This window comes from Ctenocephalides felis, unplaced genomic scaffold (genome assembly GCF_003426905.1).
Source record: "Ctenocephalides felis isolate EL2017-DRISC unplaced genomic scaffold, ASM342690v1 CF-g0.4_SCAFFOLD_00060, whole genome shotgun sequence".
NCBI classification, from domain to species: Eukaryota; Metazoa; Arthropoda; class Insecta; order Siphonaptera; family Pulicidae; genus Ctenocephalides; species Ctenocephalides felis.
In genome coordinates, this window is record NW_020536214.1 from 1 (window position 1) to 14,346 (window position 14,346).

The 14,346-nt window shown below is 30.3% G+C and overlaps 3 protein-coding genes and 1 non-coding gene across 4 annotated transcripts; all 4 read left to right on the forward strand.

Moving 5' to 3' along the window:
• Positions 1–519: 519 nt before the first annotated feature.
• On the forward strand, positions 520–1,451 carry LOC113366617 (peptidoglycan recognition protein 1-like; the record flags this gene model as incomplete). The annotated part of the gene is made up of 2 exons (XM_026608291.1): positions 520–661; positions 1,220–1,451. Coding segments are annotated over 2 exons (372 nt in total), but the record flags the coding sequence as incomplete, so codon positions are not given.
• A 1,078-nt stretch (positions 1,452–2,529) lies between these two features.
• Positions 2,530–4,188, forward strand: LOC113366708 (peptidoglycan recognition protein-like). The gene is made up of 4 exons (XM_026608399.1): positions 2,530–2,605; positions 2,723–2,924; positions 3,315–3,427; positions 3,923–4,188. Exons 1-4 carry the CDS (start codon positions 2,530–2,532, stop codon positions 4,150–4,152), a joined length of 621 nt encoding a protein of 206 aa, XP_026464184.1. The 3' UTR covers positions 4,153–4,188.
• A 1,398-nt stretch (positions 4,189–5,586) lies between these two features.
• On the forward strand, positions 5,587–14,035 carry LOC113366811 (equilibrative nucleoside transporter 4-like). Its single transcript, XM_026608499.1, is given in 11 exon segments — positions 5,587–5,780; positions 7,511–7,665; positions 7,998–8,201; positions 8,705–8,928; positions 9,084–9,167; positions 9,249–9,450; positions 11,364–11,551; positions 11,717–11,840; positions 12,005–12,121; positions 13,864–13,914; positions 13,917–14,035. Coding segments are annotated over 11 exon segments (1,662 nt in total).
• Trnar-ucu lies at positions 10,922–10,994 on the forward strand. The gene has a single exon. It is a non-coding gene; the product is annotated as a tRNA-Arg (tRNA).
• Positions 14,036–14,346: the final 311 nt, after the last annotated feature.

Sequence of the window (14,346 nt, forward strand, 5' to 3'; positions counted from 1 at the left end):
TTGATTTCTATCTTTGTTATCTAACATAAGTCATAATTTAATAAACATTTCGTAAAATATTTTTGATTCACATCTATCCAATGTTGCAAGTCATTTTTCAATTTAATAATTCAATCTGCAATATCACAATTCACTTTGGAATATTACAAATAAAGTATATTAATCTTTACACAGCACCAGGGCTCGATCCAAGTACCTCTGGCATGTGGGTTAAGCTTGTTAATAACATAGCCATAGCCAGGCCCGCATAACGGAATTGAAATAACATAAAAAGTAACAAATAACATTTGAATGAATGAAATAGTAAAAATATTTAGCACAAAGGTTTACTTGAAAATTAATTCATTGAACAAAACTAAAAATTTTAAACAAATTAGTTTTTGGACATCTTATGTTAAACTTATTTTTTATCTATATTTTTAAGTGAATATTTACTACCTTGCAACACTGATGGTTAAATCCGATACCTTGTAGTTACAGACGCTGAACTACTGAATATACCCTTAAGAAATTGTTTAGAACTCTTCTTTTTTATACCATATTTTCAGATATAACTTCTTGGTCGGCGGTGACGGATACATATATGAAGGTCGAGGTTGGGGCAAAGAAGGGGCATATGCAAAGGGTTATAATAAAAAAAGTGTTGGAATAGGTTTTATAGGTATATATTTTTTGTAATTTTTAATTTAGGATTTTAATTTTATTTGGCCTCGCTTACTCTGAGTCATCTACAATGTCTTATTTTATTATATACTATTTTTTATATTATATTCAATCTTATACATCCTATTCTATATTTTCATTCTTATTTTTTTTCTTCAAACCAGATATTTCAATGACTTTCAATTATTTTCTTCAATTTTGACTTTTTCATTCTTAATTCTATTCAACTCCTATCTTCCTTTCCATTTTATTTCTTCATTCTTCTTAATCTCAGAGTTCTTTTTTTTTTTCTTCTTCTTCTTCTGATACAACTCAGCTATTCAAATTCTGTAATTTCTATTCTTACTCCTAATTTTTATTTAAATTCTACTTGACAAATCCAATTCTATTTAATTTCAAATTAACTCTATATATATTTTTTCTTAAATTCTAAGTCAATGACAGGATTCGATCTAAAGCTTCCACGTGAGTCGAACACGCTACTAATTGAGCTATGCTCGCCACAATTTTGGATTTATAATCCATATTAATCAAGATTTATTATGTTAAAATATAGGTAAATATCACGATACGTATCCTTACTATGACACACCAACTCCGGATCAAGTTCGCTGTACGCAAAACTTGCTGGAAGAAGGCGTCAAATTGGGATGGCTTGCAAGTAATTATAGCCTTGTAGGATACTGTGATCTCCTTGTCGGGATACCACCTGGAAATGTTCTACTTAAAGAGATCAGGACTTGGCCACATTATAGGAAAGAAGGAAACCCTGGAACATGTGTTTAATAGGCAATCAAGCACATTTATAAAATACAATTGTAAATACTAGTTAATTAATGAACATTAATTTTAAAATACACTTTATTACAAGGTAATAATTGTTTAGTAAATATCATTTATTTAAAATATAGCTTCAAAAACCGAGACATTGTTTTATTTTTTATCTGTTCTTTCAGTGAAACGACACTTTCTATATTATTGTTATATACGGAATATCGTGTGGGTAAATTTTTGCCATCATGAATTTAAAATTAGCTATTTAAAAAGTACATTAGTGAAGTCTTAGTTGTATTTTTACTATTACAAGTATGTTCTCTGAGATGTGGCAAAAAATGAAAAGCAACGAATGGTGTGCAAATCTTTAAAATTTAAAAAAAAATCACAATTGTTAATTACGATGAATTTATCCCAGCAATTTTCATTAAGACTTTTTAATGGAAACGAAAACCACAAAATACCAAATAGTTTCTAAAATTTCAGAAATAACATATATTAGTTGGCAATTACGAAGCAACTCTGAATTTTGAAAGAATTTGAAAAATCGCAATATTAAATTCGTATGTAAAAATATGTAAGCCTATAATGATAATTATAAAATCATTCCAAATTTCATTAGTATAATAAGATAACCACTTTAACGACGGACGTAAGAATGAAAGTGCAATTAACTTGTTGAAAAATTCAAGCCACTTTCAATAGCTTTTTGAAATCTACATTTTATCAATTCAAATGCTTATTAAGTACTCATTATTATTTATTTCTGTTTATAATTTTTATTGAAGGATTCCCCTTTTTGATGATAGCATTAAAATTTAACATAATTTTAGTTCTTATAGTTTTTTTAATTTATTATCTTGAAGAATGTAAGTGATTATATACAAACATACATACAAATACATACATATGTATTTATATTCTTCCTAATATATGTATGTATGCATATATGTATATACATATATACATACATACATACACATATAACCAGTGTGCATAAATTTAGATGATCACCAAGAGAACAAATTAAATTGTACAATATTAATTACAATTTATTGCAGACATATTGAAAGCTTACAAGCTTTAGTCATAATGGGACATTACCTATTTCCTATTTTAATAGTTCTGATGGCTATTGCAGTAAGCAGTCATCAGACACTTGATAATGGTAAGTTCTTCGCAAAAAGGTATTGGCCATATCAAATTAATAATAAAAACAAGCCATAGCTTTATTACTTTTTGCATTAACAAAATATAAGTACACAACTATTCTCACTATTTTCAGAATTGCAGAACTGTGTAATACCTCGAAGTGCTTGGACCTCAGCTCCCTTGAATTCAGAGGTAGAAGATTTAGAGGGCGAAGCACCTTTGGCTATAATATTGCATACAGTATCACAATCTTGCAAAAATTCGCAAGAATGCAAGGAAGTAGTCAAATCAATTCGCAATTATCATGTTGATGTTTTAGGATTTGATGATATAGGGTAAGACATTAATGATATTCTTGATAGTAGTTAAATTTAGTAACTTAATGATTATAATAAAAATAGAATCACATTTAGAAAAAAAACACTCATTGTTGCCTTTCAATAATTTTTCATCACAACTAGATTAAAACAATCAATAGTTGCTTCATAATAAGCCATTAGTAGCATAAAATATTATATGCATCATTACACAACTTTAAAATTCCAAAAAAATCTAAGAGCTGCTATAAATATAGAAGACATTTTCAGTCAATCTATTGAACTTGAAAAAAAATTTAGTATTATTTTATGAACTGGTATGAAAAAGATTGATGCAATAAAAACTACTATTATTTTTAGAAGATAATATATTAAGTTTTTTATGTTTAATATTTCATATATTTTCAGATATAATTTCTTGGTGGGCGGCGATGGACTCATATATGAAGGAAGAGGTTGGGGTAAAAGAGGAGCTCACACTTTTGGATTCAATAGCCAAAGCGTCGGAATAGCATTTATAGGTATAATAAAATTATTTGCCCATTAAGCAATAAATCCTAAGATATATTATATATCGATTTAACTAAGTTGTTAGTGTAATGGTTCATGCAATATGTCGTAGCTATATTGATGAGAAAAATTGGTTGAAATCATTTTGTCGGGGCATTTAAAAAAGCACACGTTTAAATTCTGATATATTTACCTCTATAGTACTGTTTTATATAAAATATGCTTCTAATAAAATTTTTGAAAAATAATTCATATGCGTGAGGATAGAATAGTAGTTACTGATAAATCAATATTATTAATGCAAACTTTGTTATCAAATTTTTGAAAAAATAATTTTGAAAAATAATTCATTTGCGCGTGGGATAAATAGTAGTTACTAATGATTCTATATGTGAACTTTGTTATCAAAACTGAATATATTATTTTAAACTAAGGATTTTGCCCAATGCTTTAATATTTTCTGCATAAATTCTTTATCTATTAACCTGAATATTTCTTTTATTCAGGTAAATATCATGACACGTTCCCCATTCACGATTCGCCAACTAGCCACCAGGTAAGTTGTACTAAACGGTTACTGGTGGAAGGTGTAACATCAGGATGGCTTGCAAGCAATTATAGCTTGGTTGGATATTGTGATCTCATGTCAGGAATTCCACCAGGAAATATTCTAGTACAAGAGATAAGAAAGTGGCCACATTACAGAAAAGAAGGAAATCCTGGAATTTGTAAATGAAAATTTATTTGATTTTTATATTCGAAAACGATTTGAAAAAATAGAAAAAAACTGATCTATACTATGTAGATACAGTAAACAATAAAAGATGCATAAGTAAAAAATCTTTCTTGTTAACTTACCGTAGGGCAAGTTATAGGGGGAAGTCCCGCAACGCCGGTCGGCACCAAGCACCGGACACTCTATTTAACACTCATTAATTAAGCGTGTATAAATCTTTTTATTTCAAAATACAAGTGAAAGGGGCATGGGGGCACACTGGTACAAGATCACGCGCCAAGCCTCGCCTGTGACGCACACGGCCATAGTGAGAGCAACTCTTTCCTGTTTTAGGCGCAAAATTACGGCGTCACCTAAATATCAATGGAAGTAATTCTATTAATATTTATGCATTTACATTTGAGTGGTATGAAAAGATAAAAGTTGTACTTAATTGTTATCCGTAAAATGGTAGAATATTGTTAGATCTTTTAACCAATTTTAGTAGGTGCCACCAAATGAACGAAAATGTCTGTCCCATCTTGATAATAGAAAAACGGTAACTTAGTTTTTAAGAGAACGGAGTGTCTGATTTTAATTATTCTTATTTTACGATTTTTTACTTTAAGATGAAGAACTGATTAAATGTTTGAGAAGGCAGGTCTAGCGGTTTCCGAGATCTATATCTTTCTATCTAATTATAAGATATTTTATAGAGATTTTAATAGTTATATTATCAATTTTGTTTACATTTCTATGGGTTCCGTAACATCGTTTGTGCGTTAGACCGCGACGCGGCGCTTACGCGCTTCGATATGTCATCTCTATGCAGGTAAAGCAGTGCGATTGCTTTGAAAAAAAAAGTTCAATATTTCCAAAATATTTAAAAAAAATAAGTTTTATTTTTCAAGTCATTTTTTTCAAAAATTTAAAATTCCTCAAAAATCAATGATTAAAAAAGGAAATTTAATTTAAAAAAAAAATTGGTACTGGCAGTTCCAGAAATTTGCCTTAATGCACGATGCCATACACACTATTATTCTTTTCTGCGTTGATTGAAACAAAATATCATTTTTTATTTATGTGACTTTTTGTGCAAAATATTATGCAATTCAAGTCAAATTCGAAAACATAAATTAGTTTTCACATATGCGGCATTAGTTATTTTTAAATTGCTAATGGTGGTCATATTTCAATACGACATAAATTCACAATGGGGTGTATCTCCGAGCGCATGCGTATTCCGGAATCAATACAGTTTTGTCTTCAATTTATATCATTGTAAAACTGTACATCATAAAGACATGAAATGACCAGAAAATATTAAAATGACCAAACAATAAAGAATAAAGAATGTTAACCATTGAAGACTAAAAATTCTGTGATGTAAAATAGAAGTGATTAATGTATTTTTGTTGTCTGTTTGATTATATAGTTTATTAAATATTTATCAACATGGGTTCTGTGAATGGCGACGCCGACAGTTTAAATACGGCATATGTCCAACTGAAAACTCATAGAAGGAAGCACAATAATAGTGGACAAAATTGCTTTCGAGATGCAAATATTACACCGCCAGTTGATAAGCACAATGGCATATACTTCGCATTGGTCTTGGCGGGTGTTGGGTTTTTATTGCCCTATAATAGGTACGAAAACAGTTGGTAATAGGATCAAAAATATATGAATTAGATGAAGAATAAAATTATTGTTAATAATATACATAATATAGTTACATAGATTGAAAGAAAACTGCTTAAATTTTGCTGAAAAGTTATAAGTTCCCTTGATTTATTAATTATAGTTTTATAAAAAAATGATAAAAGCGTCAAAAGATAAATACATCGGAGAGTATGGATGACTGATATTATTTATGATCTTATTTTTCTGAACATTAATCCTTCTTTTTTTTTTAAAAAAATATTTATATAATTTTCCTTATATAAATATTTTCCACGTTTCGAGAATAAGGGATCTCCCGATCTACAAGAAATTGAGGTATGCAGTGGTACTTCAACATACGAGTTCAATTCGTCCCGTAACCACGCTCGTATGTCGAAGCACTTTTTTCATATAAATACATTAAAATGCTATTAATTCGTTCCAACACTGTGGTTTCTGTTAAGTTTTTTGAATAATAAAAATAAATTTACTATATATTAATTAAATTATTGTTTTTCCCTGTCCAGACATGATATTGCGAAAATGAGTTAGACATGTTTCGTTGAACAAATCTCATGTTCGAACTGTCGCAACTTTTTCAGAGCGATTTTTACCCACAAACTTTTAAAGCTCAGAAAGCTGCTTATAAATTATTGTAAGGCTCTAAGCTGGATTTATACCCTTTATCAACTCCAGTTTGAACACAGTCCATATCTGTGGTGGTACATCCTCGTCATCCTCATATTTTTCAATAATTTCACATTTTAATTCAAGATACATGGCACTTTCCTTGAACCCACGTTTGTAAAAGTGCATAATATTTTGTAAATGTACAAAAACCAAAAGAAGCGAACTCAACATATATAACCGTACAATCACTATTAATGTATAGTTTCAAATGTTAAAAATAATCCTTGATATATTCGCGTAGTTACTACACAATTAATATGAATATATAATAAATTTATCGTAAAACAGCCAAAATATTTCTTATAGTAAAAAATCATTGCTACATCTGATGAAATTTTTCATATTTTCATTATGAGGTTAACGATCTTTTAAAAAATTCTTACTCGCTCAAAGCTCGTATCTCAAAGCAACGAATCTGTCTTTTGGCGGCTCATATCTCGAAACACTCTTAAGTCGGGTCACTCGTAAGACGAGTTACCACTGTATCTAATTTAATTAAATTTTACTTATCTAATTTTACGAAAGAGTCTTTATATCTCAGATATGTATCTGTATGTTGATTCTAAAATTTGATAAAATTTGCTTGTTTTATGCTATATGAGTATATTTGCACAATTGCGATCTTACCGAACATATGCAGTTATATTAATAACATAAAAAATTATAATTTTGATAATAATATAAAATGTAGATTATAAAATCACGTATGCTATTAATTTTATTATTAGTTCTCCGTCTTGATTATTAACAATGAAAACAAAATTACATCACTCAGCCAATAATATAAATATGCAGTACCAAACAAAATTAGATAATCATAAATAATCGAATTTTTATTTTAAGTATATACAATAATTGCTTTTGTTAGAATAATTATTAAACTATTATTTATTCTTTATTCGATTATGTTTCTGTTACGATATAAGACTGATATTCATTAGATAATAGCCAACATAGACAGATAATCAATAATAAAATGTGAGACCAACTAGAGGAATAGAAATATAATAAGATTTTTTTATTTCAGTTTTATTATGGCGGCTGATTATTTTTCTGCTCGATATCCGGACAGTACAGTAGTTTTTGATATGTCAATAGTGTATATAGTTGTAGCATTTTGTGCGGTGCTAGTTAACAATATTTTAGTGGAAACGTGCTCTCTCAATACGAGGATTACTTTCGGTAAGTTGGATAAAATTTAGTATAAACAACTATTTGCTAGAGCTTAAATGTTTTGAATCAATGCAATAAACTTTAATTGATAAATGATAGAGTAGTAGAAAATATCAACTTAAAATAAGCGCCAATGCGCTCATTCTCATATGTCATCATATTTAATAAGTTTTGTGAAAAACAATGTATAGTTGTAGTTTTTGGACTTAATGATTGTGTATGAGATTATCAATCGAATATTTGAGAAAACTTAATTGATTGCAATAGTATGATAATACAGGCATTACACAAATTTCTAATTTTTCAAATGGTGGAGTATCTATAATGTTTTTTCTATTAAGGGTACATCCTCTCACTGCTGACATTGTTATTTGTGGCATTTTGTGAGATCGGTTGGGAAGTCTTCAGCGAATCAATGTCATATGCTGTCAATCTATCAGCAGTGGCAATTGTTGCAGTGGGTTGCACAGTGCAACAAAGTAGTCTTTATGGATTCACCAGCATGCTACCCAGTCGCTATACACAGGCAGTCATGGCTGGTGAAAGTAAGTTATATTTAGAGTTATAGATACATATTGGATTTTAAAAACAAATTGCTTAAAGATGGCCATAATATATCTGTTTTGTTATTGCTGTTTGAAGAGTAACACCGCGGAAGTACTTAGACATACTATACAACGATCTACTCCATCCCAGTAGAGAAAATATAGTACTAACAATAAAATAACCATTCCATTCAATCCGTAAAACTTCCCGTTTCGAGAAATGGCTGAAGGATTATATTTTTAGACATTCAATTTTCAATTTTTATTTTCGTGGCTCGTATCCTTATGTAGCTTTAAGCAAAGTTTACTATACACATTAGTGTTACACTCTCAAGTATATGTAAAATAGCAAATCGATGGCACATGCAATGGTCATCATTAGTATAACGACGCGTCATCGACTTAAATTCGCTCGAAGACTTCATTATTATATTTCAATTTCTAATTTATACAAAATTAAAGTATTCAATTCGATAAAATATTATGAATTATATCGATTACAGGTGCAGCAGGATTTTGGGTGTCGCTGAACAGAATTTTCACTAAGCTGCTGTTGTCAGATGAACGTCAAAATACAATAATATTCTTTCTTCTTTCTATAATGTTAGTTGGCATCAGTTGCTTATTATATCAAGTGATAAAAGACACGGCTTTTGTTAATTTTTATATAAGTCTATGTCAAGAGAGATCAAGAATCGTTTTGGAGCCGAATGAGGACATGGGACTGGTAAGAAATATAAAAGTTATTCCATTTTAATTCAAAAACTAAATATATTTTCATATTTGAATTGGAAAACCTTTTTGGTTATGGTGTTTGTATAACAAAAATGAATTAAAAAAAAATAAATCATGAAATTAATGATTCCTACAATTCCTTTGTAGATGGAAAACGGCGATCAAGATCACATACGTTATGGAGTCCTAAAAATCCAAACAAGCCCTCCACCAGTATCGACAGCTGCTGGTGTGAGTCAAAGTGAAGATGCAAATGGTTTTGTGGATGAACCACTAAATACACCGCCTGTTCTACAAACAACTACAAACCAGACTACTAATAAATATACATCCTTTAGTTTTTCTAATCCAGTGTATGATCTTAGCAATAATGCTTATGACCTTAGTGCGGTAGGTGCTACTACAAATGATGGAAGATCGCCGACTGGTTTTGAAACGCGCAGAAGTAATACTAAGGCTTTCAAGGTAGAAGACGTAGTGATACGTGGGGCGTCCAGATGTGGCGGCATCAAACGTGAGTTGAATAATTCAGCAATACCATTTTTAGTAACAAACAATAAAATTTGCTCGATTTGAAAGACACTGGACTACAGTAGATTTCGTTTGACACTGAATTTGGAAAAAATTGCGCAAAGCCGAAGATTTACTTTTTGTCGACGTTTTCTGCAAAACATTTGCATTGATTTCAAATATTGAAAGAATTTGATGAAGATTGATAAGGACCCGCGTTCATAAGCTTTGCAACACAATCGGCTGAGCCGTTTCTTTACAACTAGCAGAAAATAGCAGAAAATATTTATTTCGCATTTTAGAAAAGTGACCATATTTTTTCAAGTCAAAACCGGGACGGGGGAAGGGAGTAAATGCTAAAAAAATTAATATGATTTTTAAGTACTATTGAATTCTTAAATACTATTTAAGAATTCAATAAAAATCCGCCGAGTATTTTTTTAAATCAGAATTATTGACTAAGAATTATATTATTCGATTATATGTTATATTTTATCTGATTTGTTTTTGCAGCTTTCAAACTTATTATAAAATTTTGTTCAATTTTTTCCATACTTAAAACCATAATTAACACAATCATTTGCGTTATTTCAGGCAGTCAAGACGTTCATTTTCATAATTTTTGTTAGTTTTCGTAAAATTAAAAGACGACAGTTCAAAATTATGAATGTTAGAGGCTATTTTAATACGCCTTTTTCATTTGAGCATACTAGTTGTACATATTTTCAGATATTTGCTGGGTAGTTGTAGTTTTATTATCAAGTAAGAGCGAAGAATCGATTTAGACCTATGCTTTTTAAAAACCCGGGATACAAGGTGAAAATCCGGGACTGTCCTGACCAAACCTGGACGTATGATCAACTTAGTTTTAGTGAAACAAAATAAAAATTCTAAACCGATTTTCGAAATTCAAAAACTGTTCGAACAATATTAGTTGGGAATCGTTCTGATTAGTTAGTAAAGATAGATCGCTTTTGTTTCAATGTTTTTGATAAAACTTTAAAGATACACTTCATGGTCTTAACAAACATCTTAAAATATTACGAACCCACGAAAAGTGATTTAATAATAATATTTTCTTAAATTTTGAAATAATAATGAGCCGTGCTACATTATCGCCACAATGTTGAAAGTTTTTACTGATGTCGATTATTCAAACACATCAGTAAGCTTTTGCAACTTGCCTTAAGTCAAAACCCAACTTACAACTAGCTATTGATAGGCTTGAAATACTTCAAATTTATAAAAATACATACGCAACATAATAAAAGAACTAAATTATGAGTCTATCACAATGCAATTCAAATGAATCATATCAATTTTCAAATATTTATTAAATTTTAATACAAATATGTGTTCGAAGCATAATAAAACAAATGAATACTTATTGCGAAAAAGACGTCCAAATAACTATAATTATCTCATATAACTCGTACACATACGGAAAGAAGCAAAATTTAGATGCCCCCACCATAGTCCCTTTGGCGCAGCGGATAGCGCGTTGGACTTCTAATCCAAAGGTCGTGGGTTCGATCCCCACAAGGGATGTTGAAATTTTTTTTTAAATAATATTTTCAAATTTCAATTTTATTTTTCAGCAAATATTTTTAAAATTGTTTATTCTACTTATTTTTTAGAAATAAAAGTTGATATGCCACTTTAAAAAAGTTTTAAGTCATATTCATAACCTTGGTCATACAATTCTATATTGTTTTGAGTTTCGAACAATGATAATAAAAAAACAAAAGTTTTTTTTTTTAAATATCATTTTATATCAACGTTTCGGAACTATGTACGATTTATCTTCGCGAAACCCTGAACTGAGTTGAGAACAATTGTCTTGAGTTAAGGACAAAGTAGAATTGAATTTTATGAAAGTATGAAACCCACATAATATTTATTTGAATTTTTTTTCAGGTGCAATAAGTATAAGATGGCGAGTAGCCGGCTGCGTTTATCCTTATATGGTGACAATATCATTAGCATATTTTGTCACTTTATGCTTATATCCAGGCATAGAAACTGAAATAGTTAGTTGTCGATTGGGATCGTGGATGCCTGTAATGCTAATGACCGTATTTAATCTATCGGATCTGATAGGAAAGGTATATATACTTAGTTCAATAATTTACATTAGTATGTGTATATGCATTAGTTTCTTTTATTAAACTATTTAATGCTTTAATGTTTACCCAAAATACCAGTAGTTTTTACAAACAATTATCTTGGCGCCAAATTAAATCATGAATTAATTTATTTATCAATTACAGATTTTGGCATCTATTCCTTACGAGTGGTCGAGGCGCCAACTGATTATGGTATCAGCTTTACGAATGCTTTTAGTGCCACTGTTTATATTGTGCGCATCCCCAAGAGCGCATCCTATACTAGCCGGTAATAATATGCATTTTTTAAATATTTTTTTTTTCAATATTTGTTACAACTGCTAATTAATTTAACACCTAGTAATAATAATAAACAATAACATAAAATAAAATATAAACTATAATAAATGTACATTTAATATGCAATCTTTAAATTTATTATTTTTTTTACAGCGGAAGGGTACTCTTTAATACTATCGTCGTTATTAGGAATTACTAATGGCATGGTAGGATCTGTTCCAATGATACAGGCGCCACAAAGAGTTCCTCAAGAGTTCAGGGAAATCACAGGTATGCATTGAAGAATATACTAGTTGCATATTGAAACTAATTATTGGATAAGAAAACATAGGTCAAATATAGTTATTATATAAGGTTGTTCGGAAAGTCACTTCGTTTTTTACCACCAGAATTTAACTATATTTTTTTGAACCTAACATCACACTTAAACCCTATAATTATTATATGATTTGAAAACTTATATTTTAAGACTTGTGTGTAAAAAATTCTAATCTATTACATGCAGTAGTTTTTGGATGGTGCCACTTTGAATACGAAAAGAATTAAGCAGTATTTTCGACATATTTTACTCTTTTGCTATAGAAAAGGTAAAAAAACTGTTTAAGTCAAAATTAAATTGATCGATATGCACGGAAATGACGTGTTGATAGTACGGCAGTGGCAAAATTGGTTTGCTAAATTTCATTCTTGGTATTTTGATGTCCAATATGCACCAAGTCCAAGAAGTACGGTTGAAGCTAACAAAGACGCGAGAAAGGCATTAGTGGAAGCAAACCGACAAATAACAATACATGAGATTCCATTGAGTAAAAATTTATCAAATTTAACAGTTCATGACCACTGAAAAGGTCTGGGATTTCCTCAAAACTCAATGTATGGTTATCAAGAAAGAAACGTGTGCCATCGCACTGGCGTTAGCGATTCGCCTCTGAAAAGTCTTGAAAATTATCAGGTTTTAAAGCGAATTGTCACTAGGAATTTCAAATGAAATGTAAAGAATGCAATACACGCAATTGCCCATGAAACAGAAAAGAAGATACTGCTCAAGACAAGTGCAAAGCCGAAATTTGACAGAAAAATGTTATGATGTATGTTTGGTAAGATTTTAAAGAGTTGTTCATTTTTCAACTTTTCCAGTATAACATAACGGTTAATTTGAATGTCTTATGTCATCAACTGGATAAACTAAATGATATACTTCAATAGAAAAGGTCAGAATAAACCCACAAGCAAGGTATAGTCCTGCATCAAAAGGACGCAAGACCTCATATAAGTTTAGTCAATCGCCAAAAGCTTTTGTAGCTTGAATGGGACTCAATGACACGTTTATCATATTCTTCAGACCTGCCATCATCGGATCATTATTTGTTCCAGCCACTAAAATAATTTTTAGGGCGGTAAAACCTTTACCTCAATCAGCATACCAAAAAAGCACTTTGATCAGTTTTTTTTTTAAATAATGACAAAAAAAATTATGTTCTCCAAATTGTGCTAATACCAGAAATAAGACAAAAAATGTTCGATCAAAACTGCCAATACATAATAATTGAAGTATTTGTTTATTGTACGAAACTTACGTATCAAAATATCTATAAAAAACGAAGTTACTTTTCGAACAACCCAATAGAATTTCACAGATGACTACAAGAACTTCTTAAATTCTCTTTGTAGGCAGTTTTTAACAGTTTTCATTTCAAACTGACATTGATTGAATATTCTCTTCAAAATAAGGATTTTTCTATAGACTGATATCTTTCTATTCCTACTAAAATTTTTCAAATTAAATATCAGGTTTATATTGCTCGTTGAAGCAATTGAACTTGTCTTCATCAGTGTACTCTGAATTAATTCGAAAAATCTACAAACTTATTAGTACATCATTAACCATACAGTGATTTACGAGTACCCTCCTCATTAGACAATTCTGACGACGCACCTTTGGCGCCACATTTAACTGGTTAAATAATTAGGTTACTCGCAATATAAAATGTAACCCTTATTTTTTATTAAAGGTAACATCATGACGCTGTCCTACAACATAGGTTTAACCGGTGGTTCGCTGGTCGCTATCTACTTCACTCCCTGCTGGGTCCTCAATTGACCAACCCGTGCCCGGTGATACCGCCTTTTAAGCCCACGGATGCCCCCAAATTAACATCACCACGACTGCATTTTCAACTTTGATGTCAATTTTATTCGTACCAACGTCTACTCTGGCGACAACCGAATTTTCTACAACAACAGTAAGCGCTACAACAGCTTTGATCAATGCGACTCTCTTTGATGCTGACACAAATTTTACCTGATACGCTGATGAATTTATATAAGAAAAATCTATTAAATATTGAAGGTGTAAGGTACTTATATACTGAGATGGATATTGAAGTACATTTGCTATTAATAGTTTATTTAATTTGAATACTTCCAAAATACATAAAACTAGCACCAGTTGGGGTAGCAGGTATGCATAACATCAAGGGATTGCAAATTATGAA